The sequence below is a fragment of the Leptidea sinapis genome, chromosome 4, assembly GCF_905404315.1.
Source record: "Leptidea sinapis chromosome 4, ilLepSina1.1, whole genome shotgun sequence".
NCBI lineage: Eukaryota > Metazoa > Arthropoda > Insecta > Lepidoptera > Pieridae > Leptidea > Leptidea sinapis.
The window spans coordinates 2,618,429-2,644,768 of NC_066268.1; the positions used below are offsets into that span (position 1 = coordinate 2,618,429).

General features: G+C 38.5%; 1 protein-coding gene across 2 annotated transcripts in view; it reads right to left on the reverse strand.

The window, feature by feature from the left end:
- Positions 1–2,512: 2,512 nt before the first annotated feature.
- LOC126979706 (ATP-binding cassette sub-family D member) overlaps positions 2,513–26,340 on the reverse strand; it is a 115,007-nt gene continuing 91,179 nt past the window's right edge. For both annotated transcript variants that reach the window (XM_050829174.1, XM_050829173.1), the window contains exons 4-15: positions 25,947–26,148; positions 24,829–25,060; positions 22,100–22,239; positions 21,430–21,602; positions 19,396–19,570; positions 16,073–16,179; positions 14,229–14,388; positions 13,267–13,420; positions 12,183–12,329; positions 8,569–8,793; positions 5,982–6,107; positions 2,513–4,376 (exon numbers count right to left, since the gene is read on the reverse strand). In XM_050829174.1, the coding sequence (XP_050685131.1) occupies positions 4,208–4,376; positions 5,982–6,107; positions 8,569–8,793; positions 12,183–12,329; positions 13,267–13,420; positions 14,229–14,388; positions 16,073–16,179; positions 19,396–19,570; positions 21,430–21,602; positions 22,100–22,239; positions 24,829–25,060; positions 25,947–26,148 (2,010 nt within the window). In that variant the 3' untranslated portion in view covers positions 2,513–4,207. The remainder of the gene's footprint in view (positions 4,377–5,981; positions 6,108–8,568; positions 8,794–12,182; positions 12,330–13,266; positions 13,421–14,228; positions 14,389–16,072; positions 16,180–19,395; positions 19,571–21,429; positions 21,603–22,099; positions 22,240–24,828; positions 25,061–25,946; positions 26,149–26,340) is intronic.

Here is a 26,340-nt window from a genome sequence, read left to right on the forward strand (position 1 = left end):
ACTAAGTTGATGAATGGTTAGTTCCATCGGAAAGTAATAAAGCAGCCACCCATTAACATCCGCAATACCAGAGATCAAGGAATGCGTTTTTGGCCTTTGAGATGGGAGCATGGTTATCGTATCGATTCGGAGTGAAATCAGCCGGCAAATGATTCCACAAAGTGGCTATGCGTGGTAAGAAGTTTTTAGGGAAATGCGCATAAGTGGAATGCCAGGCATCACCGTGATGCGGGTGAAATTTCGCAATTTGACGTGATGTCCAATGGTGAAATTTGATATTAACCTGAAGAACTCCTCGGAACACTCCCTGTGATATATTGTAGAAGATACAGAGAAACAAAAAAATCTAAGCAAAGCCAAATAATCAATGGGATCGTCGATGACTTGTTCGTCGAGTATTCAGTAATTCCTAATCGCTATACAGTATTCCTAATACTATACGCCATTAATTTTACAGCCTTGCCTTCTGACTTTGCGTATGGGCGTTTTTAATTTTTGGACTCCTCCTATTAAATTGATTGCCGGTATACATCAATAGTATATTGAATCAATAATGATTAATATATCTTCATATCACTAAGAAACAAACTTATCATGACGATTAATGTCGTGCTAGATACATATGGACATATAATTCGCAGTCTGATAGCGGAACGGTAAAATTGTGCTTAAAGACAATTTAAGCACACTTTTCACCGCAGTCATTTGTCAACTGTGTATCAATCACCAAGCCTAAGTGTACTTTTAAAAAGTTTTCAAATAGTGCTTAATGGTGTGACTTTTCACCGGTAAGTTTATGTTATTCACATAAGGTTTGCAAATCTGTCGCAGGCTGCGCTTAAATTGCGACGACCATCCGACATAACTCATACCTGTATAGGTCCCATAGCGGAATCGGAAACTAAACGGCTCCTTGAGCACAATCAAACGGCTACATATTTCGTGTTGTAGCACATCTGCACGGCAGAAACTAGGTGAATGGCTAGGCTCCCGTACCACAGATCATAAGGGGAGACACAACGTTATATTATGCCGCGCAAATTCCAGACGTGGAGCCTTTACTGTCGGACCTACTTGACATCCGGACGGATACCTCATTTCCGTTGACCCAAGTCTTATATCGTCGGGCCACTGCCCGATTCGGAGCGCTGACTGATTACGCGCCTAACACGGCTCTGATTTTCAACTTGCCACCGCGTGTGGCACTACAGGTCTAGGTCAATTGAATCAAGTGAAAACTTCTAGCGGCGACCATTTATTGGGATGGGTATAAAATGTTAAGCTCGCGTCATGACACGTGTCCTGATTGAAAATTCGTAAGACAATTAACACAGTGTTTCGGTACCAGGCAATCATAGTTGCAGAAGAGATTGTCTTACGTATAACGCGACTGTACCTTAATTTTTATCCAAAATAGGATTCAAAATCACTTATTGAACGTCATAATCTACCACAGGTCAGCAGCGTGGGATGTGATGCGGCAATTTTTGCATGGAAGCAGATGTTTTTCGGTGGAAGATTCAGATGCTGCTTCCAACGCTGTTGCTAATGTGTTATTGCACTCTTCATTACATCCCCCTCGGCGCCTATTGGTTGCCGGCAGGTGCAGGCACTAGGTACCATGGATTGAACCCTCCTGCAGAATTCGGACTTCTGATTTGCGGGAAATATTTTGTTTTATAGCACAGTCTCAGGAGTGGGCCAAGACTACTGTGGAGTATGAGACACACAAACCCAACCATCTTCTGCTTACTAGATGTCGCTGTGAGGGATGTAGTAAGGAAGGACCAAATGTTCCGGGTAGACCAGGGTCTCACCTGCTTCAGAGAAAATCAATCACACACATACAATAACAACTCGGGTCACAATATCTGTACTGGCACCACGTATACGCGCTTTCTACATAGGGTTGTTCAGCCTCTAAAATAGAGTATTGTTCATGAAGGTGTATTTTATAATCCGTGTAACTAATAGAGCTGCAGAAATCAGAAATGTAACCCTAAGAAGACAAAAGTTTGTGCGTTCATTGCTAAATAGTCCCTTGTTTTATCCTTGTAATTAGTGTCGTATCCCATCGATTCGAGATCACTCCCCTAACTGCTACAGCGTGTATCAGGATACTCAGCGTCGATATATCGAGCCACGTTAAGTTCAGCAGCCGGATTTCACTAATGGACCTTCTGTCGAATCGTGTCGACGTTTGGCAATCTACACCTGCACGTTTTACCAGAAGTTTCTTTCCTCGTACAGCCACTTTGTGGAATCAAATACCGGCTGCAGCTTTCCCGAACCGAAACGACTTTCAAGCATACTTCCAACTTAAAGGCCGGCAACGCATCTCTTGACCTTACTTTTGTGGATAACCATGGGCGGTTTCCTGACCACTTCCCATCACATCAGCCTCTTGCCCGTTTGCTCCCTCTTATATAAAAAATAATATGTGTAATACAGAGCGATTGTTGAATATCCAACGAGTAATTAATCTATATGATAGGAGACGATAAAAAACATATTTACATATAAAAACCCTTTATTTCTATCTCCCTCTAACATCATTGTGCCTCTAAATTCACTTAAAAATACACTTTACAAATTCACGTACACTTGCACTCAAAAAGAATATAAATATAATAGGCAATTTATTAAAAAATCAATAATAACACAAAATATTAATTAAATCAATTTAAAAAAATCAACTCATCCATAGAAAAATAAGCTCTTACACGACAAAAAGACATCAAATTAAGACGTTACTTGGTTCTACACGAATCAGTAAGCCAAGCCAGCTCTTTATTAAATTGCATAACATTTAATTTGATTAGTTATAATAAATACCAAAAGTTGGCGACGTGTATGCCTACTTGTATTTCTACTTATAAGTCTATTATTTATAGTCTTATATTTATACATTATCACACAATGAATCTCCAAGTGTAACAAAACAAAACGTAAGGCTCTATGGACAAATTACAAGTTAAATAGTTATGGAAACTATTACGATTCTTTGTTGCAATTGATTGTCAGAATAATACACAGCAAAGGATGTTGTTTTTTCTTAAGTATTGTTATTTAGAGAGCAGAATCCTTGTATTTCATAGAAAGTACCTACAAATAATTTTTTTAAAATTTACGTACAGTTGCGAATTTTTTATAATTACATTTATGTTAAAACGACAAGGCGTATTGGGAAAATTGTAAATAAAAAATATATAGAAAATAGGTGTTAACTAAAGCAACTTAAATTACGTAAATCGCATGCAGGACACTATTGTTTATCTCCGTTTTGTGACGTTTTAATTGACACCTGTCATTCACCATCCGCCATCTTTGGCTTAGAATAATGCTGGCATAAGACGTCAGAGGGCGTTGCATATCTTTTTTGACGTTTTTAATAATTTAAATCAACCGTCATTCCAATATGTAAATAAACGAATCTCTTTTATGTTCCATAAATACTTCAAAATTTAATAATTAAAACACTGGTGCTACAGATAAGTTTGGCATCGACTTATATAATACTACAATCATCACTACCTACGAGTGCCAACTGAATTAACTAGGAAATTGAGTTACAGAAATAATAGTGCCAAATACCTCTGGCTATATTCTAACTTTATTACATATTTTTTTAAGAGAGTTTTACATTTTAATGAACGAAGATTACGAATAATTGGTACTGCTAGAACATTTGCGAAAATATTTATTCCTAGGGAACCAATGTGGCCTACGTACTTAGTCCACTGGTTCAAAAAATCTCTAATATAATACATGATTCAGGAAATGAAAAGTAGGTAAATTAAAATTTAATTATTATAACTCACTCACCCAACTATAACATTTATAACTTAACCTAAATCACAATTTCACTATCACATATTCACATTATATTATAGTGTCTTTAAAGTTGATTTTCATGCATCGTCAAATATCCGTGACGACTTAAAATGTTCTTTCAGACCATTTTAGTAATCAAGATTTTAATTTGGGATGCAAATCTCGAACATTCTAATATGACATACGGAAATAATCACAATTATGACACTTTCTGTTTCAGTGTTGCAACATTGTTCACTCTATCGCCCAATTTAATTTCAATATCAAATCTCGAACATTCCATTTTCAAATATCGCAATAATCACAATTTTGACACCTTTCTTATTGGCCTCAGAAAAGCAAATGGCGTGTGTGTGTTGCTATGTCACTCGGGTCATTCGCTCAAAGCGTCCGATGTGTTGCCACTCTCTAGAGATTTGGTTTCGCCATTTTCCTTCTGTCTGGTGAACGGTGTTGCCATTAACGCGGGCGCGTCCTTCTCTAAAGGTCGGAACGACCAGCCCCCAGCTCCATCGAATTCTAGCACGTGAGTGTGGTATCTCCTGAAAGCAAATTATACGCTGAGTAATAGATCATTATTCAATGTCAACTACTGAAGTCTTTGCCAACATAATTTGCAGACGTTTAGGTTCTATAAAACATACATTTGACTTGAACAAGAGACTTTTTGCAGTTATTCTTCTTTAGGCGTGTGACACCCTGACCCTCAACTAGACCATTTTTATCATATTTCAGCTACCAAGCCACTTGTAACTCATATATCTACTGAACCACAACCGACGGACGAGTGTTATATTTTCAATATATAATATTAATTTATATACAAGTTCTAAAAGAAAAAAAAATCTCTCCAATTGTATAAAAATAATTTAATAACACGTTATTTAACTAAATTATGCGTTATAATAATATTTTTATTGGTTGTATTTAATACCTTCATTATTACAATATTGTTCATTCTACAAATGTAAAATAACACGAGGAATATTTTAATCAAGGATTTTAATTTTATAACGCCAAATAAGAATATCTTCTTGCGTGCGAACATTAAAGTATCGGTGGTGGGCTCGTCAGGTTTAAAGAAAGTGTTGTTAAACACTTAGCTGGTACTCAATCTGCATTTGTCAAATAAGTAGTTTTTCCTTTTTTTTTCGTCTTCATTATTTTAATAAGTTAAAGTTATAATTTGTTTTTTCATTTGTTATTTTGTTTTTATTATAGCTTAGATAGTATTAGTTCTATTTTTCAGAAGTAATTAGGGAGTATTTTTTGTAATTTTTATGTTCACAATAATTGTCGTATACTTTAGAACTACTAATTGTAACATTAGATTAAGAAAATTGTATTGTGGTGTGCTTTAATAAATAAGTAAAGTAGATAGTGCGTAAAAAAAGTGTATAGTACCTACTTCTATGCACACACACTTTTTTTTACAAATTTTATTACTTTAGAATTATGATGACCTATATTAATTTTCTATAATAATTTCATCTTTAAAATACTATAAAAATATTACCTATTTTCCCTTTACTTGTGGTGTAAGGGCTAACTACTCGCCACATTACATAGCTCATGTTCGATACAATAAAAAATAATAATAACAAAACGGGCATAATATATGGGACTTATATGGCCATATTTTGTTATAGGTTAAATTTGAAGATTATACTAACTAGTGTGTATGTGTATAGGTATATATATAGTATATAACGGAATCTTCCTTCTCTTACAACGTGATGTACGTCTCTTACATAATTTATACGTCTAGATAGTCTCTTGCTGTTAGACAACCGATAAAAACAGGCTAGGAATATTAGTTTAGTGTGCGTGACAAGCTACGTCTTACACTCGCTATTTGTATGACACTTAGTTAGCGTGAATTGCTCTAAAATCTAAATCAATGTAAGTTCTAAACTTAATTTTTTTCGCAGTTTTCACAGCTGTCATAGCCTATCTAGATTCTAGACGTATAAATGATCTAAGGTACATACATCTATTTCAAGACATCTTATTATATTGAAACATTAGTTTCACCCTGTATCCTTGCCAAGATCCAGAGAGAAGAAGGAATAAAGATCCTTATTCAATTATTTATAGGTTGTCGTTGGTTCTATATTCTTAAAAATACATATCAGTGACCAACTTACCATACACTAGGTCTATGTGTAATCGAGAGCAAAGTGATCCCCTCTTTGATAGCCTCTTCGTACATCACCACTTCGGTTTCCATGGAAACAGCACTCGTACACTCGTCCAGTAGAGCGTACACAGGCCTGTTGATATCAAATAATAGGTTTCATTACAATAAAATCGAAATAAATAAATCTTTGTCTTGCACGCCATTGTACAGGCTGTGCAGAGTTTGGGGCGAAATAACCTGTGTGTTGCAAAAAAAAAAAATTATGAAACAGTTATTTTTTAGGAGAGGCGCTTGGGTATTAGCTTAAATAAAATGCGCGCTTAATATATTTATTTACTTACAGAATGTTTGGATTGATGCATCTACTGTACTCAATGTGTCAACTTTACTTATTAATTTACATTTACATTTTTTAACTTACTCATTTATGGTATTGTGTATTTGATGTTTGAATATTTATTTATTTGCATCACTTTACTTATATTGTAACTGAAATTATTTGTAAAAATATGAAGTTTAAATGTTGATTTAAAAGAGCGGCAATAAGTTTCTTGACACTTGTTCTCATTAAAGCTCAAACTTATCCGAAGTGGTGGTAAAGGTAAAAAAAACTTTTGACAGTCATAAGTGTAATTTCCTTGAATGTTGTTCGATTAAAGTGATTTTGATTTGAGAAATCTATGTCACTAAGAAGCCCCACAGGAAGTCCCACGACCCGCGAGAAAAATAATACTCTGTAGCTTTATTATATGGATCGAAAGACTTTATTATAAGGATTATTTTTTGCTATATAACATGGCACTAGAAATAAAAGGAACATTGTGGATTTTAACATTTGATGTAAAATTTTATTCAGTAACATGAAACCCTGATATTGCCGTAACGACATACAAACCATGTAACCAAAAAAATGAAGGGATTCGGGACTTGAATCCGCGACCTCTCGGGTCAAATTTAATTTAATGTGCACAATATTTTATGAGTAGGATATAGTATAATAATTATATGTGTAATCCTAGAAGTGAGAGATATCGCTTTAAAAATAACAAATTGTTTGGATGTACAACTGTGACTAACATTTACTATCAGACAATTATTTAAAAAATCTATGAATGCAGTTTGAATTGCTTTTTAAACTAAACATCTTACATTAAAATGTTACACATACAAAATCTATTTCCTCTTCATGTGGGACTCACTGTATACACACATGAAAAGGGGTGCATTTATATATATATAGGTTTTTATGGTATTAATATTTATTACCTTTAAAGTACTCAATTAATCTATGATATGTGTTAAAAAAGTTTAATTAATGGTTCTACTTGTGAGTAGGTATGCCGATCTCTACTATTAATTGGTTAAAATGGTTACTCGGACCGTCCCCGTAATGGTAACTGGGACCGGCCTCATCAATAGTTAAACACTAACTGCTTTACTGAAGCCAACACAGGGATATAAATATTTAATTTTATGTACTAAGCAATATTTGTAATACTATAATGCTATTTGATGGATTTACTTCGAACAACACATTGATACAAACGTACCTGTGGTAGAACATCCTCGCGCAGGATGTGGGCCGGGGACACATTGAAACAAACGTACCTGTGGTAGAACATCCTCGCGCAGGATGTGGGCCGGGGACACATTGAAACAAACGTAACTGTGGTAGAACATCCTCGCGCAGGATGTGGGCCGGGGACACATTGAAACAAACGTACCTGTGGTCGAACATCCTCGCGCAGGATGTGGGCCGGGGACACATTGAAACAAACGTACCTGTGGTAGAACATCCTCGCGCAGGATGTGGGCCGGGGACACATTGAAACAAACGTACCTGTGGTAGAACAGCCTCGCGCAGGATGTGGGCCGGGGACACATTGAAACAAACGTACCTGTGGTAGAACATCCTCGCGCAGGATGTGGGCCGGGGACACATTGAAACAAACGTACCTGTGGTAGAACATCCTCGCGCAGGATGTGGGCCGGGGACACTTTGAAACAAACGTACCTGTGGTAGAACATCCTCGCGCAGGATGTGGGCCGGGGACACATTGAAACAAACGTACCTGTGGTAGAACATCCTCGCGCAGGATGTGGGCCGGGGACACATTGAAACAAACGTACCTGTGGTAGAACATCCTCGCGCAGGATGTGGGCCGGGGACACATTGAAACAAACGTACCTGTGGTAGAACATCCTCGCGCAGGATGTGGGCCGGGGACACATTGAAACAAACGTACCTGTGGTAGAACATCCTCGCGCAGTATGTGGGCCGAGGACACATTGAAACAAACGTACCTGTGGTAGAACATCCTCGCGCAGGATGTGGGCCGGGGACACATTGAAACAAACGTACCTGTGGTAGAACATCCTCGCGCAGGATGTGGGCCGGGGACACATTGAAACAAACGTACCTGTGGTAGAACAGCCTCGCGCAGGATGTGGGCCGGGGACACATTTAAACAAACGTACCTGTGGTAGAACATCCTCGCGCAGGATGTGGGCCGGGGACACATTGAAACAAACGTACCTGTGGTAGAACATCCTCGCGCAGGATGTGGGCCGGGGACACATTGATACAAACGTACCTGTGGTAGAACATCCTCGCGCAGGCCACGCGCTGCTTCTCCCCGCCCGAGAGCGTGGCGCGCCAGTCCCGCACCGCGCGCAGGCCGCCGTGGCGCGCCGCACACGCGTCCAGCCGCACCACACGCAGGATGTGGGCCGCGCGGGCTTCCGCCTCCGTGTCGTTGTCGGCCACGCGCGACGGGTACGTCACCTGGTCTATGAGGGACCCCTGGGACATGTACGGCCTGGAAGACATCGCGTAATAAACAATTACGACACCTTTTATAATCTGCATGTGTGGCGTTCCTCCACAGTGCGGTTTCCCAGTTCACAATTCAAGTAACTTTGTAACAAAATAGCACCACCCCATCTCCTCCCGTGGGTATCGTAAAAGGCGACTAAGGGATACAAACAACGGAGGATGGGCAGCAGCATCTTTCGTTAAGAGCACACCATTTACTTCGATCGCCAACCCGCCTGCCAAGCGAGAGGATTGTGGCAAAAACCCCCCGAAAATATGAGAGACACTATAAGGCCCCAGCCCCCAGTCCCCGGCGAACCCGTTCGTGGTGGCCACAAGTTTGAGGAACTGGAGGAAGCTGTGAGCAGCCTACGATGGGATGTCTTGGGGTGATCTGGGGTCCGAATACAGGGTGAGGACTCGATAATCCTAAATTCTGGACACATGGTCTACTTCCGGGAGAGCGACCAATTGTCCCAGGGTGGTGTCGGGTTCCTCGTTCACAAGTCCCTCGTCAACAACGTAACTGAGGTGGGGAGCGTGTCGACTAAGGTGACGACTTCGACACACTCAGACGACGAGTTAGAGGCCATGTATGAGGACATCTCAAAAACCATTCACACTCCGAAGACCCACTTCAACGTTGTCATGGGAGACTTCAATGCAAAACTGGGTAAACGTAGCAGCGATGACTGCGTAGACGTGGACTTATATAATAACAGGTTCGTGGCAGCTGTTCAAACGGCTGGGTCCAAGTTCTTCAAGGTCAGCCCTTCAAAAAGAATCGGATAAATCTAAGACTATACCCTCAAATTAATGGATGTAAGACGCCAAATGAACCTTCAATCCCCGAACGATGCTTCCCAGTATAGGTAGCTAAATAGACAGATCTCCAAGTCATTGACTCGTGATATACGCCGCCACAATACAGATTGTGTAAAGGAGGAATAGAGCGTAACAAAGGCTCAAAAGTATTCGCACGAGATTTGTCTATTAGGCAGAGTCAACTGACGAAGCTGAAGTCCGGTGATGGCAGGGTCGTTTCGTCTAAACCCGAACTTTTGAGGGAAGTCGAGAAGTTCTACGGACAGTTATACACGACCGCACGGGAACCTGTTACCAACAAGGCTGAAGACCCGAGAGCCACATTAACCCGACACTATACCGAAGATATCCCAGACGTCAGCCTGTACGAGATTAGTATGGCCCTAAACCAGCTTAAAAACAACTAGGCGCCGGGTGATGATGGAATTACAGCTGAGCTTCTGAGAGCTGGTGGTACCCCTGTACTTAAGACCCTCCAGAAATTTTTCAATTCCGTCATCCTCGAGGGCAAAACATGGCACAGAAGTATAGTGGTGCTGTTCTTCAAAAAGGGCGATAAAAAGCTTTTGAAGAACTATAGGCCCATATAAATTTTGAGCCATGTATATGAGCTGTTTTCTATAGTTATTACGAATCGTCTCGTGCGCAGGCTTGACGACTTCCAGCCTCCCAAACAAGCCGGATTCCGAATACGCTTTAACACCATAGACCACATACATACGCTGCGGCAGGTTATACAGAAGACAGAATAGTATAACCAGCCACTATGCTTGGCGTTCATGGACTATGAGAAAGCTTTTGATTCGATCGAGACCTGGGCGGTGCTTCAGTATCTCCAGAGGTGCAATCCATTGATTACCGATAAATCGAAGCGTTGTAATAAGTTTTTGTATAGAAACGCCACCATGTCAGTCCGTCTCCAGGATCAGATCTCAAGGCCTATCCGACTGCAGCGAGGAGTAAGACAAGGCGATGTCATATCATAGCGTTCACCGCTGCGTTGAAAGATGTCTTTAAGCTTCTGGACTGCAACGGACTGAGCATCAGCATCAACGGCGGATACATCACTCACCTTCGATTCGCAGACGATATCGTTATCATGGCAGAGACCATGGAAGACTTAAGCCATATGCTCGATGGCCTCAATACAGCTTCCCAAGGTACTCCTTGGGAAGCTGTATTGAGGTCTGAAAATGAACATGGACAGGACGAAGATCATGTCAAATGTCCATGTCCCACCTACTCCCATAACAATTGGGAACTGTACTCTCGAAATTGTCGACGAGTACGTCTACCTCGGACAAACAATCTAGTTAGGCAGGTCCAATTTCGCGAAAGAGGTCACTAGTTGAATCCAACTCGGATGGGCAGCGTTCGGAAGCTCCGTAAAATCTTCTCGTCCCAAATACCACAGTGTCTGAAGACGATGGTTTTTTGGTTTTCAACCAGTGTGTGTTGCGAGTGATGACTTACGGTATGCAGACGTGGTCGTTAACTATGTGCCTGATGAGAAAGTTCATAGTCGCTCAGAGGGCAATGGAGAGGGCTATGCTCGGAGATACCCTGCGAGATCGAATCAGAAATGTGGAGATCCGTAGGAGAACCAAAGTTACTGACATAGTCCAAATGATTGCGAAACTGAAGTGGCAGTGGGCAGCTCACATATTTCGACAGACACATCGCCGTTGGGGCAGTAAAGTCCTCGAATGGCGACTAGGTACCAGAAGATTCAGTGTTGGTACCCACAAGATGGAGCGACAATCTGGTCAAGATCGCCGGAATACGTTGGATGAGGGCAGCGCAGGACCGATCGTTACGGAAATCTTTGGGGGAGGTCTTTGTCCAGCAGTGAACGTCTTCCGGCTGATGATGATGATGACCTTCCTTAAAGGCCAGAAAAGCTCCTGTGATTCCTCTAGTATTGCAGGAGAACGTAGGCGGCGGCTACGACTTAACACCACCACTTAAAATAACCCAAATTACAAAGAGTTTTAGTAGTCTCACAGCTGGATTCAATATTCGATTTGGGGATGTAGTGACCGCCCTCAGGCTATTTAAATCATAATTGATTGTATCGAAATTCTATGACAAAACAAGAAGAAACCCGCTGAGTTTCTTGCGCACGTTCTTTCTAGGTTCAACTTCTTCGTCTGCATCTTTCATTTCCGATTATACGATTCGGACAGTGCAAATGCTCAGTGAAACAAACACACGTTGAACGTTCACGCGGCATAAGAGAGGCGGTAATAAGAGCCAAATGCATTTACTTCAGTAACTCGTCAGCCCTCAGGGACATAATAGTGGTATTATTTATCCAATATTTGACTCAATTTACACAATTATAAAATTAGAACTATATTCGATGTAAATTAAGATAACTATGTGGTTCTTTTACAGAACAAATTATTGAAGTAACTCTAAAATGGTAAAACAGTTATGAGAACAGTCGTTAGTCTTCCTTTCGTATTTTATTTTGATTCGCTTTGTGACCAAATTAAAACTATATGTCACGGCATGAGTTTGTATGAATACAAATAGACTACGTCAATCGTTTCTCGTGTAAGGTACCTCTGCGGGATGTAGAACATGACGGGGCGGTCGGTGCAGTGCGCCGGCGCGTTGGGTTCGCCCGCACAGTGGGCGCACGCACACGGCCGCGGTACGGACAACTCGCCGCCGAACACGGGCCACAGACCCGATATGATGCGGAACAGACTGGCCAACACAATCACACATTGCTTCAAAACAACTATTAACGCAAGTGTTTCACATTTAAATATAACACTTTTCAAAACGATTAAAACGCGTGTAATTGTAACTGTGTTTTTAAATTCGTTTTTGCGTAAGTATTTTATTTAAATGAAAACAACTAACCTATAGTAAAGTAAATTAGTTTTGTTATTTTGTTCACTTAAATTTTAATTTTTACATTGTCATATACATAACAAATTAGTTTGTAAGGTTCTGCATCCAATATATGAGTCGTCTTTAAATAATATAAATTATTTCATAAAAAGTAATAAAGAATTAACTGTATAAATATAAATTATTGTATATTGGATGCATCAACCTTCCTGACCATCAACCGAGCTTGAATTTATTGTTTATGCAAAGATGCTTCGTGAACATGATGGTCGTGATTACTGTCACAATTATTTATCATTTATCACGGGAAGTGTTCCGAAGAGCTGTTTCACCTGATTCCTGCCGCCGAATTCCACCTTCGCACGACACGTCACAAGTTAGGATATCATCCTCACCATCTGGATGTGTGGCGGTCCTCCACAGTGCGGTTTTCAAGGAGCTTTCTTCCACGTACTACAAAACTGTGGAATGAGCTTCCTTGTGCGGTGTTTCCGGGACGATACGACATGGGTACCTTCAAAAAAAGCGCGTACACCTTCCTTAAAGGCCGGAAACGCTCTTGTGATTCCTCTGGTGTTACAAGAGAATGTGAGCGGCGGTGATCACTTAACACCAGGTGACCCGTACGCTCGTTTGTCCTGCTATTCCAAAAAAAAAATATATAATATTAGCCTTTCTCCGTAAAACAGCAGCAATAGGAAATAAAATTTTGCTACGTAAAAGAAGCATAACCTTTTGAATCCGTAAACACATTCTTTTTTATTACAGTATATATATAAAATGTTACCTAGACTTCCCGCATCCGTTGGGCCCCACGATCAGCATATGTGTTCCGGGAGTTATGTCGAGCGTGACCCCGCTGGCTACTACGTCACACGACGGTGTTACTATTGGCATGTTCCTCACGCGAATCGACAAATCGTTCGTGTAAGTCACTTTACCTGAAAAACATATGTGCTACAGGGTATTTGATAATATCCATTAATTTCCATCCCTCCATTAAAACGCGTTAAATGGGTCTAGGAGAGTTTATCAGGGCTACCTGTCTATGAGTCAGGCGTAATACAAAATATTAATGGAATTCAGAATCATTTAAAATAAACAGAAAAACATTGTGGAAAGTTGCTTCTATAATAAATGTCTTTTTAAATGGAACGGCAGTGCAAAAAATCACCGTCCCAAAGAAATTCTCACCACTTCTCATATTAAAGTTCGCTGGTCCGAATGGATTATTAATTTTGACTTTATAGTATCATCTCCTTCAATGTTATCGGCTCTTAGACGCACGCACATACCGCCGTCGTAGCCTAGCGAAACTGTAGTAAAGAAGCGATTATATGAAACGTGCAGTCATTGATAGATTGACAAATGACGGATATATTCTTGTTCAAAACGGAGATCCACTACGTTTTAAGCAACTGTTCGCTTTCAAACTTATCCGGATTATTACTTCGTGGCCATAATATTGTAATTACTATTTCAGACTTATGTCAAATGACTGCACGTCTCACTAAACTAAATTCCGCCTCTTATTACGTAGTATTTACATCCTCTTTGCGCCGTCCATCACAGCGGACTGACTGTATCACGAACGCACGTGCGCTAGAGATGACATAATACTTCCTTCTCTTTCTTTCACACACACTATAATGAGTACGTTGACTTTGACAACTAGCTTTTAGCTGACGTTTATATTATATGTATTAAATTACGTCATCGGGAAGTCACTTAGAGTTCAATGCAACTCACCTTGTGGCACTGGCTGCTTATCCCGGAAGGTGACCTGGAAGCCGCCGTTGGAGGGTGACGACACGTGTACGGCGCGAACACACTTCCCACGAGCCACCTCGCCGAATACCACCAGCATGTCGGACACACGCGTCGCATAACCGGCCAGGGTTACTATCTCCTGGTAATCACAAATAGGTTTAAAACATATTGCTTTGATTTAAAATTGTTTGCCGATCATTAGATATTTTAATATGTTATTTTAATACGCGTATATTATATTATCAATGTCAATATATGTGTTTCAAAATAAGTGGATTGTATCTGCGGATAGATTGCTTCGCCCATAGAGAATATAATGTAACAACTTCGGGCTACGTAGATAATTATACATTTACACCAAGGATAAAACTAATAAAAATACACAAACCATAAAATATTTTCAAATATATTAAAAAAATAGTTTCCTTTTTTCATCTTTACCATTTAGCCACAGCGAAGCATGGCATTTTTTTTTTTTTATTTGGGGACCTTACAGCAACAATTACAAATCGGTCAACTAAACATAATTCTAAATGGCAATTAAAAGCTTCCACATTTAGAAAAGAAATTGACTTATTCTAACTATAACTATAGATTTAGAATAGAAACACTTATACAGAATCAGATATAAAGATATACTTATGATACATTTTTTGATTTCGTAAAATCATTTATACGTAAATAAATTCAAATATTTTCATTCAAAATAGGATTCAATATCACTTATTGGACGTCAAAAACTACCACCCTTTCAAAAAAGACTGTCTCAGACCTGAGAAGAATGACAAGAATCATTATACGTACTATATGAATGGCTTTATTGTTTGGCGTTCCGTAGAGAAACCACTTAATTGTGTGTTTTCGACCATGATAGAAGCGTCGAATTTTCGAGGGAGTCATAAAAATTCCTATAGGTATAGGTACCTACCTAGAGACGACTCACACACTAAGGCAGAGTATGACATACCAAGTTGTTTTGTCAATAACTTGTTTATTCTTTCTTGTTTGTTGTTTATTACCATGCTGTTCGAGATCATTTGAGAATAATCGTTATATACCTACGTATAGAGGCGTACTTGATTCATTCATTTATTCATCATCATTATTCATTAACTAAGCCATCAAGATGAACATGCGGTACGATATAGTAAGCGATACAACTACATAGCATCATAGTATCTACACAGTGCACTTTTCAAATAACTTACTTCCACCATACCTTAATTGTACATTAAAATCAAGTATTGTTCTTTATTTATAGCTTTAGATTCTATATCTGTGCTCTGTAATCTATAAAATGCCACCAAACCACATTAATATAACATAACACAAATAACTTTTACAGAGTAAAATATGTTTGTTGGCTAAAGCCATAAAACTCATGTGTTACATCTACAAACCGATACATCAGTTCCAAAGAATAACAATTCAGAAAAGGGTTCTCAAACAAAATAAAAACAATCTCGAGTTGTTACTGTATGAAACGTAAATATCCTAGACTTATGAAGAAATATTGGAAGTAACAACTAAAATCTTATGAACTTGTTTCTCATTAGTAATGGTGGGTTATCGTTTATGGAACAATTTCTCATACTTATCTCAAACTTACTAAATTTAATACTTGTTACACTTTGGAACTGGGGTATCCAAATGTTCGAGAAAAATTGGCAACTCTACATACCTACCAATACATGAAATGAAACTCACTTGGAATGGTTCTAGGAGAATATATTATTACGGCCGGCGTCTGTCTGAATCTGTGACTCAGGGGTAATGACTTACATTATGTTATCAATGTGCATGTATTATGTTATCAAACTAACCTTGTAGCTCGACATGAGCCTCTCGATGGCGTCGGCAGCCGAGTTGAGCAGGTTTCGCGAGGTTGTCATGTATTCCGTCCGAGCACTGATACCCTCACCCACGGTACCTGCAAGTAATTAATGATAATTTTAATATAAACAAAATAATAAAAGATTTTTTCGGAACAATGGCACAAGACTGAGTATGAGATCTATAGAGCGTATTTTGACTTTGTTCAGATTAAAATATATGTAAAAAAAATACTCCAAGCTCTATAAAGTAGTTTGTCATGAAGCGAAAAGACGGTCCATTGCAGATAAAATTAAAAACAGTAAAGTAAAAGACTTGGAGTGTAATTAACAATGAAACTGGTAGATCGAATTGCCGTAACACCGCTATCTGTATAAATATTAATAATCGCGTTATAAATTCGGAAATAGAAATTGCAAATGAATTTGATAAATACTTCTCCGAAATCCCGATTGTCACGAACAAAGAACTTAACTCTTCACCAAAAGCAGCACATGATATGCTTAAATTACACGTACCAGTATCTTACACTGATTTGAAATTTAAGTATGTTACAGTTAGCGATATAATAAAAATCTTTAAATTAATTAACCTAAAAAATACAAAAGACCATTTGGGGCCATTCGACTAATATTGTAAAATACATACTTGACATTATAGCACCTGAATTAGCAATAATATTTAATGAATGCATAGATGAGGGTGTGTTCCCTGACCTCATGAAATACAGCAAAGTTATTCCTTTGTTTAAATCGGGCAGTTCTTTTGACCCTGCTAATTTCAGACCTATTTCTGTGCTGCCTGTTTTTAGTAAAATTTTTGAAAAAGTTTTGCTTCAACAGCTACAAATGCATTTTTGTAAATTAACGAACAAAAATCAAATTTGGTTTGACTAGGGGCTTATCAACAATTAATGCGGCTACTAAGACTCATTGAGCACATCTTTGACGCCTGGGAAATCTTCCCAGGCGTCAAAGATGTGCACAGGATGCATTGGGCATTTTTTATGATTTGTCCAAAGCATTTGACTGCGTCTACCATATAGCTTTACTCCTAAAACTATTGTATTATAAAGTGAAAAATAGAGCCTAGAGCTAAATCTGTTAAAATTATATTTAAGCGAAAGAGTTCAGATAGTCGATGTAAATGGCAAACGGTCTTCGGGTAAACCTGTGGGAATAGGTGTTCTACAGGGTCTATTCTTGTTTCTTATATATATTAACGATCTACCGTTTGTGGTAGATGATAGCCATGAGATTGTTTTGTTTGCTGATGATACTTCACTTATTTTTAAAGTGAAGCGACGTGAAGATATTGATGACGAGGTAATTAATGCACTCTCAAAGATAGTGCGTTGGTTTGAGACGAATAATCTGCACTTAAACAGTAAAAAAAAACAAAGTGTTTACGGTTCGTTACATCAAACACAGCGGAGGTACAAACCAACGTACTTATAAATGACCAGAGATTGGAGCTTGTGGACACTACGGGTACGGGTACTCTTCTTGGGTATCACGTTAGATAAAAAGCTTCAGTGGGGTCCACATATTGCCCATCTAGCAGATAGACTCAGCTCTGCGGCATATGCCGTTAGAAAGATTAGAGAGTACACGAATGTTGCGACCGCTAGATTAGTGTATTACGTATTATTATTATTTTACTATGGGGTTATGCTGCTGACATTGATATAGTGTTAGTTCTGCAAAAGAGAACTGTTCGTGCTATAATATCAGCTTGGTTATAGACAGTCTCTCAAAGGAAAATTTAAAGAAATAAATATTATGACTGTTCATTGTCAGTACATTTATGAAAATTTAATATATGTTCACAAATATCGTCACCTTTTTTCTCTTAATAGTGAAATTCATTATTATAACACTAGAAATAAGGGATTGCTTGTAACTAATTCTAGTAGGCTTCATAAGATACATAATAGCTTTAAGGGTAAATGTATACTCTTCTATAATAAAGTCCCAGCCACTGTTCAGGCATTATTTATAAATAAATTTAAATGTTTTACAAAAAAAATGACTCTGTCGTAAATCCTATTACTCCACTGCTGAATATCTAAATGATCGGACAGCCTAGGCCTAGATTGTGATTATTTTATAGCGATAGAAATGATTGTAAAATATTGTATATTTTTATTGAAAAGAGCACAAAAAAAGAATGCTGGGAGAGTTTCTTACGCCTCTTCTTCTCTCTCAGAGCGCCATTTGTTTCCGAAGCGGTTGTAGTATCTAGTAGTTATTAGAAATGACATCAAAAAGAATTCTAAAGGAATCAATTTTGAGAAAATAAATGCTTTTTATGCCTTTGTTTGATAAAACGCGCTATTTCAGTTGCCAAATGACAAACGAAAACAAAGATAATGTTAAGCTTATAATCAGCTAAGTTTCATAAATTAAATTAATTAAATAAATTATTATTTATCACTGTGACAAATTCATAACTTGTTATTATTTAAAGTAAAGTATGCATTTATTCATGACAACACAAAATATATATACATAGTAAAATTAACAAACATAAAATACGGCGTCATGAAAAGGACATTCACTCAGTATTTTTGGAATTGACTTCCAACACTGTTTTTCAGGTACCTACCAAGTCGACCTGTTGACAGCAGCTGTAGACAACACGGTTCCTTTTCTTATTGAAGAAACTAAAAAGATTGAATTCGAAAGCGAGTTTAAAAGATTTTCGTTTTAATTTTATTAAATAGGACATATTTTGATTTTTTTATTTATTTATGCTGTTTATTTTTTTATTTTATGCCTTTGAACACTTTTGTACCTTATTTACTGTATCTTATTTTCAAGCTTAACCATGATGTCCGTTTTGACCTTTTTACTTGTAGTCCTCGTGTACCTAAGAATGTCCTTACCAAAGACAGTGTCGATGTAAGTCTAACATAAAAAAGAAGCACTTAATCTCATAAGTATAGAATATAGAACCTATTTTGTATTATATTAATATTTGTGTTATATGTTATTCTGAGCTTAAGCAATTTAAAAACATAATATGTGGAAGGTTGTAATAAGCATTTATTAATCTATTTGTTGTGTAAAAATTTTGTAAAAATGGCTGTCTGTTTCCCAAACAAAAAAAAACTAAAACTTTTTCGTTTAAGGTTGCCTGGAAGAAATCGATTTTAAGAGATAAGGCCGCCTATTGCTTGTTATGTATTCTTGATTTATTTAATTATTTTGTGGTGTGCAATAAGGATATATTTCATTGAATTTTTTTTTCTTTCTTAAACTTCAGGTGAGCCTAATATCTCATTCTATCACTTATTCGTAAGAGCTCTTACCATCCAACTTCTTTCCGGTAAGGATAGGCAAGGCGAGCATCACCATCCCGGTGCCGGACCAGAGGTACTTCATACAGAACTGCTCCAGCATCACGTACCACAGCTTCTTGTTGAACACTGACGTCATCTGACCGACTAGCTCCTTGTAGGCCGATTGCAGTTGGTCCAACTCCACCTATAAGATTCAAATTTTAAGGGTTATTCTGTGAATAAATAAAAGATCTGAAACATATCATTAATTTTACAATTATTATAACTTGACTGGCAAAACGGTGAATGGCCGCGGGACTGGTCGAAATCCGTAATTCTTCCGATGCATAAGAAAGGGTCAACCAAGAGCTGCGGCAATTATCGAACCTTATCCCTCATCTCGCATGCCAGCAAAATTTTGCTTCATATTCTCAATAATCGCATCCACTACTATCTGGATTGGCAAATTCCGGAGGAGCAAGCTGGTTTTGTGAAGGGCAAGGGCACTCGGGAGCAGATTCTCAATGTCAGGCAGCTCATTGAGAAGGCATACGAGTTTGATACACCAGTGCTAATGTGCTTCGTCGACTACAGTAAGGCTTTCGACTGTGTTAATTGGAGTTGCTTATGGAGGGTTCTGCAAGAGCTTGGTGTACCAAATCATCTCATCACTTTGCTTCGCACCCTGTATGGCTCAAGCCAGGGAGTTGTAAGAGTTGATAAAACAACCTCGAAACCCTTTAAGTTTCATCAAGGAGTGCGCCAGGGATGCATTTTGTCGCCCATTCTCTTCAACGCCTATGGAGAGCACATTATGAGACGTACCTGCGAGAAATGGGAGGGAGGCATCACAATTGGTGGCGTGAAAATCACCAACTTGCGCTACGCCGATGACACTACTCTTCTTGCAGCAAATGAGTCAGAAATGGCTGCACTTCTTGAACGTATGGAGCGGATTAGTGGAGAGATGGGACTTCCCATAAACAGGTCCAAGACCAAAGTCATGGTGGTGGATAGATCTGGGAAGTTGGAACTAACTGGTACGCTGGGCCTAGAAATGGTGGACAACTTTATCTACCTGGGTTCCAACATAAGTAACGATGGTTCGTGCGAGAGGGAAGTACGCAGGAGAATTGGCATGCCTAAGAGCGCTATGTCTCAGCTTGGAAGAATCTGGAGAGATCGCAACATTTCCGTAAAAACTAAGACCAAACTGGTACGGACCCTAGTCTTCTCAATATTTTCGTACGGCGCTGAGACTTGGACACTGAAAGCTGCAGACCGCAAACGCATTGACGCTTTTGAGATATGGTGCTGGAGAAAGATGCTCCGTATCCCCTGGACAGCATTTCGATCTAATCTCTCCATACTGCGTGAACTCAGGATCTCCTCGCGATTGTCTTCCGAATGTCTGCGCAGAGTTTTAGAATACTTCGGTCACATCGCAAGGAAGGACGATGGAAACCTTGAGAGGCTCATTGTGGTCGGCAAAATAGATGGGAAGAGGCCTCGTGGACGCAGTCCAACACGATGGTCCGATCAGATCCGCTCCGCCCTCGACTCTACGGTTCACAATGCCTTTCACACCGGCAGAGACAGGAATAGATGGAGAGCGATCATACGTGAGAAAGTGATACAGAGGGGTGGTCACGACCCTCAGTACTGAGGATTACGACGCAGGGAGGAGGAGGAGGATAACTTGACTTAATAACTTCAAACACACTTTGAAGGTTCAAGATTCAATGTGACACAGGCAAGCATATTAGCGCGTTTTTATGAAGTTTCACATAAAAATTTTGGTTGTTTATTGATTTGTTGTGTCACGATTGAGATCATAATATTATCAGTGTAACGGAAAGATAATATCGCTTCACACAAAGCTGCCTTACTACATACCCAAAAGGTAAGTCCGTAGATATTTTATACGTCTAGATATTGCTGCTAGACAACCGATGAAGACAGGCCAGGTTTATTACTTTAGTGTGCGTGAAAAGCTTCGTGCGAGCATTGCTCAAAATAGAGCTAATTTTTTTTTCGACGTTTTCACAGCTGACACAATCATACCTTATGTCCACCATAGAAGGCAACTTCTTCAGCGTGGGCGATGAGTCTCGAGTGCACGTGTCTCAGGTTTGCCTTCATCCTGGCCTCCTCTCCAGCCAGAGCACCGAACCTTGGGCTTAGTATCCTCAGCAACTGACCCGTGCAGCAAATTACCACTGTAGCAATTCCGGGGCCTGCAATTTGGAACATAAGGTTATTTATTTTTTTATGAAAAAGTAGGACAAACGAAGGTACGGGTTCTTCCCCCGGGCATAAAAAGAATAGGGAAGTCCCAGACCCAATGGTGTCGTAAGAGGCGATAAAGGTCATTTACCAGTGGTAGGCTACTTTGCACACGATGCCGGCTAGATTATGGGTACCACGACGGCGCCTTTTTATAACGTGAAGCAGTAATGTGTAAGCATTATTGTGTTTCGGTCCGAATGGGCGCCGTAGCTACTGAAATTACTGGGCAAATGAGACTTAACATCTTGTGTCTCAAGGTAACGAGCGCAATTGTAGTGCCGCTCAGAATTTTTTGGGTTCTTCAAGATTAGACACTACATTGTGATAAGGAGGGCGAATCAATTACCATTATCTGAACATCCTGCTTACTACATTTGCGAAACCTATTTTTTTAATTCTGTACGTTCGCGTTATTTGAATAAAATTATATTATATTATAGATCACCTATAAAGATATTCCCCTTCATCTTGCTGGAGTAGCTGGCCAGGGTAAGCACAATGAGGAGCAGATCGAAGCATGGCTTCGTTAGGGAACTGTAGAGATGCGCCACGGACTGTGTGAAGACCGACACATCTTCGGTCAATCTGAAATAGTATTTAAAACTAGTTATCGTGCGCGTTAAATGCAGTCGAGTGTAGTGCTGTGACATAGTCGTCGCTTATCGATTTATCGCGTTTATATTAAAGTTGCGATTCCGTGTTCTCAAAGTCAAAGTTTTTATTTGCATAAACCTGTTAGATTGATGTTACATAAATATTATAAAATACATGTTTGCCACATCTATGACGTGCAAATTTTACAAAATACATTACTAACAAATAAAAACAATTTAACAAAAGATTAGTAGCAGTATTATGTATATTATTATATTTTATTAAAAAAATGTCAATTTTTTTATATTAAATATTCGTTTAGGAAATATAAGCAGTTTTTACGAAGGTATATTTTCAATTTCGATGAGAAATGCCTTATAAAAGATTATAGAGTTTTATGCAGATACAAAAAACAGTTTCTCTGAAATAATGTACTTCTACAGCAAAGCACTTGTAGTTTTGTGGGGTCCCTGGATGTGAAACGAGAAGTGTTTTTATATTTAGTGTTATTTATTTGAGTTTAATAATACGAGTTTTTATTCATCGCCAAACACTAGAATTGACGAAAATTGTTTAAGACCTTTTAGCGAAAAGTGTGTTGAAAAAAGGCAAAGCAAAACAATTGAGATTTAATTATTAGGTTAAAATTGTAAGCTTGAAGCTTTTTTTAAATTTATCGACACACTCGTGATAATCGTTATCAATTATAATTAGGTCACATCACTATCGCATTCCTAAAATCTGCATTCAACTCGCGCGATGTCTGTACGTATATGAAGGTCTTGGTAATTAATACTTTTTGTAGTTTTATTAATAACTAGCTGACCCGGCAAACCTCTTTACATTTTTGCCATATAAATTATTTTTAGATTTAGACCGTTTCTTGGACATTGCAACATTACTTTAATTTTTCTAAAATAAACGTAGGCTTATATACTCGTTATTACATCAGCTACCTGCCAATAAAAGTCCCGTCAAAATAGGTCCAGCCATTTCAGAGATTCCGGAACAAACAGACAGACAGACAAAAATTGTAAAAAAAATTATTTTTGTGTATGTTACATGTATATATATTCATATACATGTAGTAAAAAACGGTTATTTCAATATTACAAACAGACACTCCAATTTTATTTATAAGTATAAATGTGCGTTTGATTTTTTATTAAATATGTGCGTTTCATAAAGAATAATTCTAGTCAATAAATAAAATAATTTAAAATGGCGCCTTGTATTTGCAAGTACAGTCAGAAAAAAAGTAATACTAGCTTTAGTAACTCCGCTCTTCTCATTGGCCCTTATGATTTTTTGTACTTCATTTAGATTTGATTTTTTTACACGAAGTACTGAAGAATGTATATTGTATACAGTGACAATTATAAAAAATGATAAACGACGCCATTTTGGATTATTTTCCCTAGTGACTCAGCTTATAGACTGACAACTAATTTTCGATGGAATTGTTGGGTAAGGTTTCCCCGAAGCAAATTATACATTGCTCTAATAGCCCTGTTTTGGAGCACAAAAATACTTTGAAGTATCCGCAGTATTCTCCACAATAAAACCGTATGATATAATGCTTTAGAAGTACGCAAAATAGACCAAACGATCTGTATTCACATCAGGCAGCTGTCTGATACGGCAAAAGCTACAGAACTCAGACAGTATTTCAACATAGATGTACTTTCCACAATTAAGTCATGTATTAAGAATGGATTTGGTCAGGAATACCAATAATCAGATAGTGTTAAATGCCAGGAAAGTTTTTTAGGAATGTGATTAATGTAAGAAAGGTAGTCTCTTCCTTTCCCCATTAAGAGACAAAGGAGGTTGTGTTTATTTCTAAATTAAATATGTTGTAGCTAAGCGTGTGAATGTGACTTTGTGTTGACAGGTATCCGACGAGTAACCGCAAATAGCGTTCTCGAGCATGACGCATAAACTAGGCATTTCTTACGACCTGTATAGCCGAGTGGTTAGCGATCCTACCTACTAAGCTTGAGGTCCGGGGTTCGAATCCCGGTAGGTGCAAGCATTTATATGATGAATATGGATGTTTGTTTCCGAGTCATGGATGTTTAAATGTATTTATGTATGTTTATATGTATGTTATATGAATTTATGTATGTTTAAGTATATTGTATTAAATATATCATTGTCTTGTAACCCATAACACAGGCTATATATGCTTAACTTGGGGCAAGATAATTTGTGTAAAAAATAATAATATTTATTATTATTTCTTCCCCCGCCATATATAAAAGAACAATGACTAATGATTCTTTCGGTTAACCTTTATTTTGGGAAAGAGAATCGCTGTTGCCTGCACCGAAATGCTTACAGCAGTATAACTGTAGCTATACAGCTGACGTATTTTGTAACATTAGTGTTGTGTATATCTTATAAGTTAAATTGCAGTGCATTTTTCAAATAGTGTTTTTGTTTGATTAAAATATAATAGAAAATAAGTTTTAATTAATAATGTAATTGTATTTAAACATTATGAAATATTTAATTTTAATACTAATAGTTCTATGTTTTACTTCTATTGGCAGTCTCTACAAATGCATTTTTATTTACCTGTGATCAGCATTCTCTATCCTGGCGTCGAGGTTAGCGACCCTGTAGTAGGTCTGGTTCTTGAAGTACAGCTCGTAGGCGTGGTTCACCAGCCGGGTGCGGAAGGCCAGCGCCAGCCTGCTCTCCAGATACCTGATCATGGAGTTGATGAAGGTGGCCGGGATCGCGATACCGAACCACTGCATCAGAAGCGCTGCGAACGCTCGCATATCCTTTTGTACTATGTGTTTTACTGTAACAATAAATTATAGTACGTGTCGTAGTCAAGAATGTCGAGCCAAGAAACAAGTACGAAGATGATTCGGTATTCGTGTTAGCTCGGGTGTAATCGGCGTGCGGTGCGAGAGCCGATACCGGGCAAGCGCCAAGCCGGTTTGTCAGGGGAAAACTATCGAGCGAGGCGGTTGTGTCACACGCCCATGCCGGGAACACCACGATCTTATTACGTTAATTATTTTGTGAAGTGTACCTGTGTGTTTGCAAGACTTACTGTCGTGTTAATTGCCTACAAACAATGGACAAACATCAGGATCCCACACCATGTGACCCGCTCTCCCCGTCATATACATTGATTTCAAAATTTTAGTTGTGCTAATATTTTCGATCGATGGGGTAAATGAAGCAACATCTATGGAGATAACGTCTCCAGCACTCTTAGTTTAATGGTATTTCGTTTTGTTATAAGAGATAACTTGAAAGGAGTTTTTTTTTAACTCTTTTATTCCACAATTAACTTTATTGATGAAATAAAAAAATAGTATTTACTTCACGATTATTCGCAACCATTCGGGTTTGAGATTTAAAACAGACTGACTACCTTGGTAAGACGGGCACTGGATGAGCTCAGGGGGCGAGAACCCAGGGCTAACTTTTTTTTTCGATAGTACGTTTATTCGATGCTTTATAAGGTCGACAACGCTCTTGTGATTCCTCTGTTGTTACAAGAGAGTATGAGCTGCGGCAATCACTTACTATCACGTGATTTGTATGCTCATTTGTAATACTCTTCCATGAAAATATTAATGAATACCGGTTTTCATAAGCTTTTTTTAACCAATTTTTTTCAATTACGAAAAAGTATTGTTACCAATTACCTTTATAAGACCATAACGACTTACCAATAGATCCTTCCAGGGACGCAACATATATGGAGAGGAAGGTTCTAGAAAACAAGCAGAGTGTGTGCGCCGTCAGGAGCGCCACCTCGTGACTTCGGAACCCAGGCACCATGATCTTGGCCAAGGACATCAGCTGCCTCAGGAACTCTAGGTTGAGTCCTGGCACGTGTTCTTCCACCGATTGTGTATCATCAGCATCTTCCTGAAATTAAAGTAATATCCGCTGTTATTCCTGAAACTTTTTGAGGAAATTATAGGAGTTCTGGTGGTAAAAATGGCTCTGTCGTAAATCCTACTACTCCACAGCTGAATATCTAAGGCACTAGTCCCAGACTGTCCGATCTATTATGATTATTATAGTTAAATTCAAATTCAGTCGGTTAGCGGTGAGAGT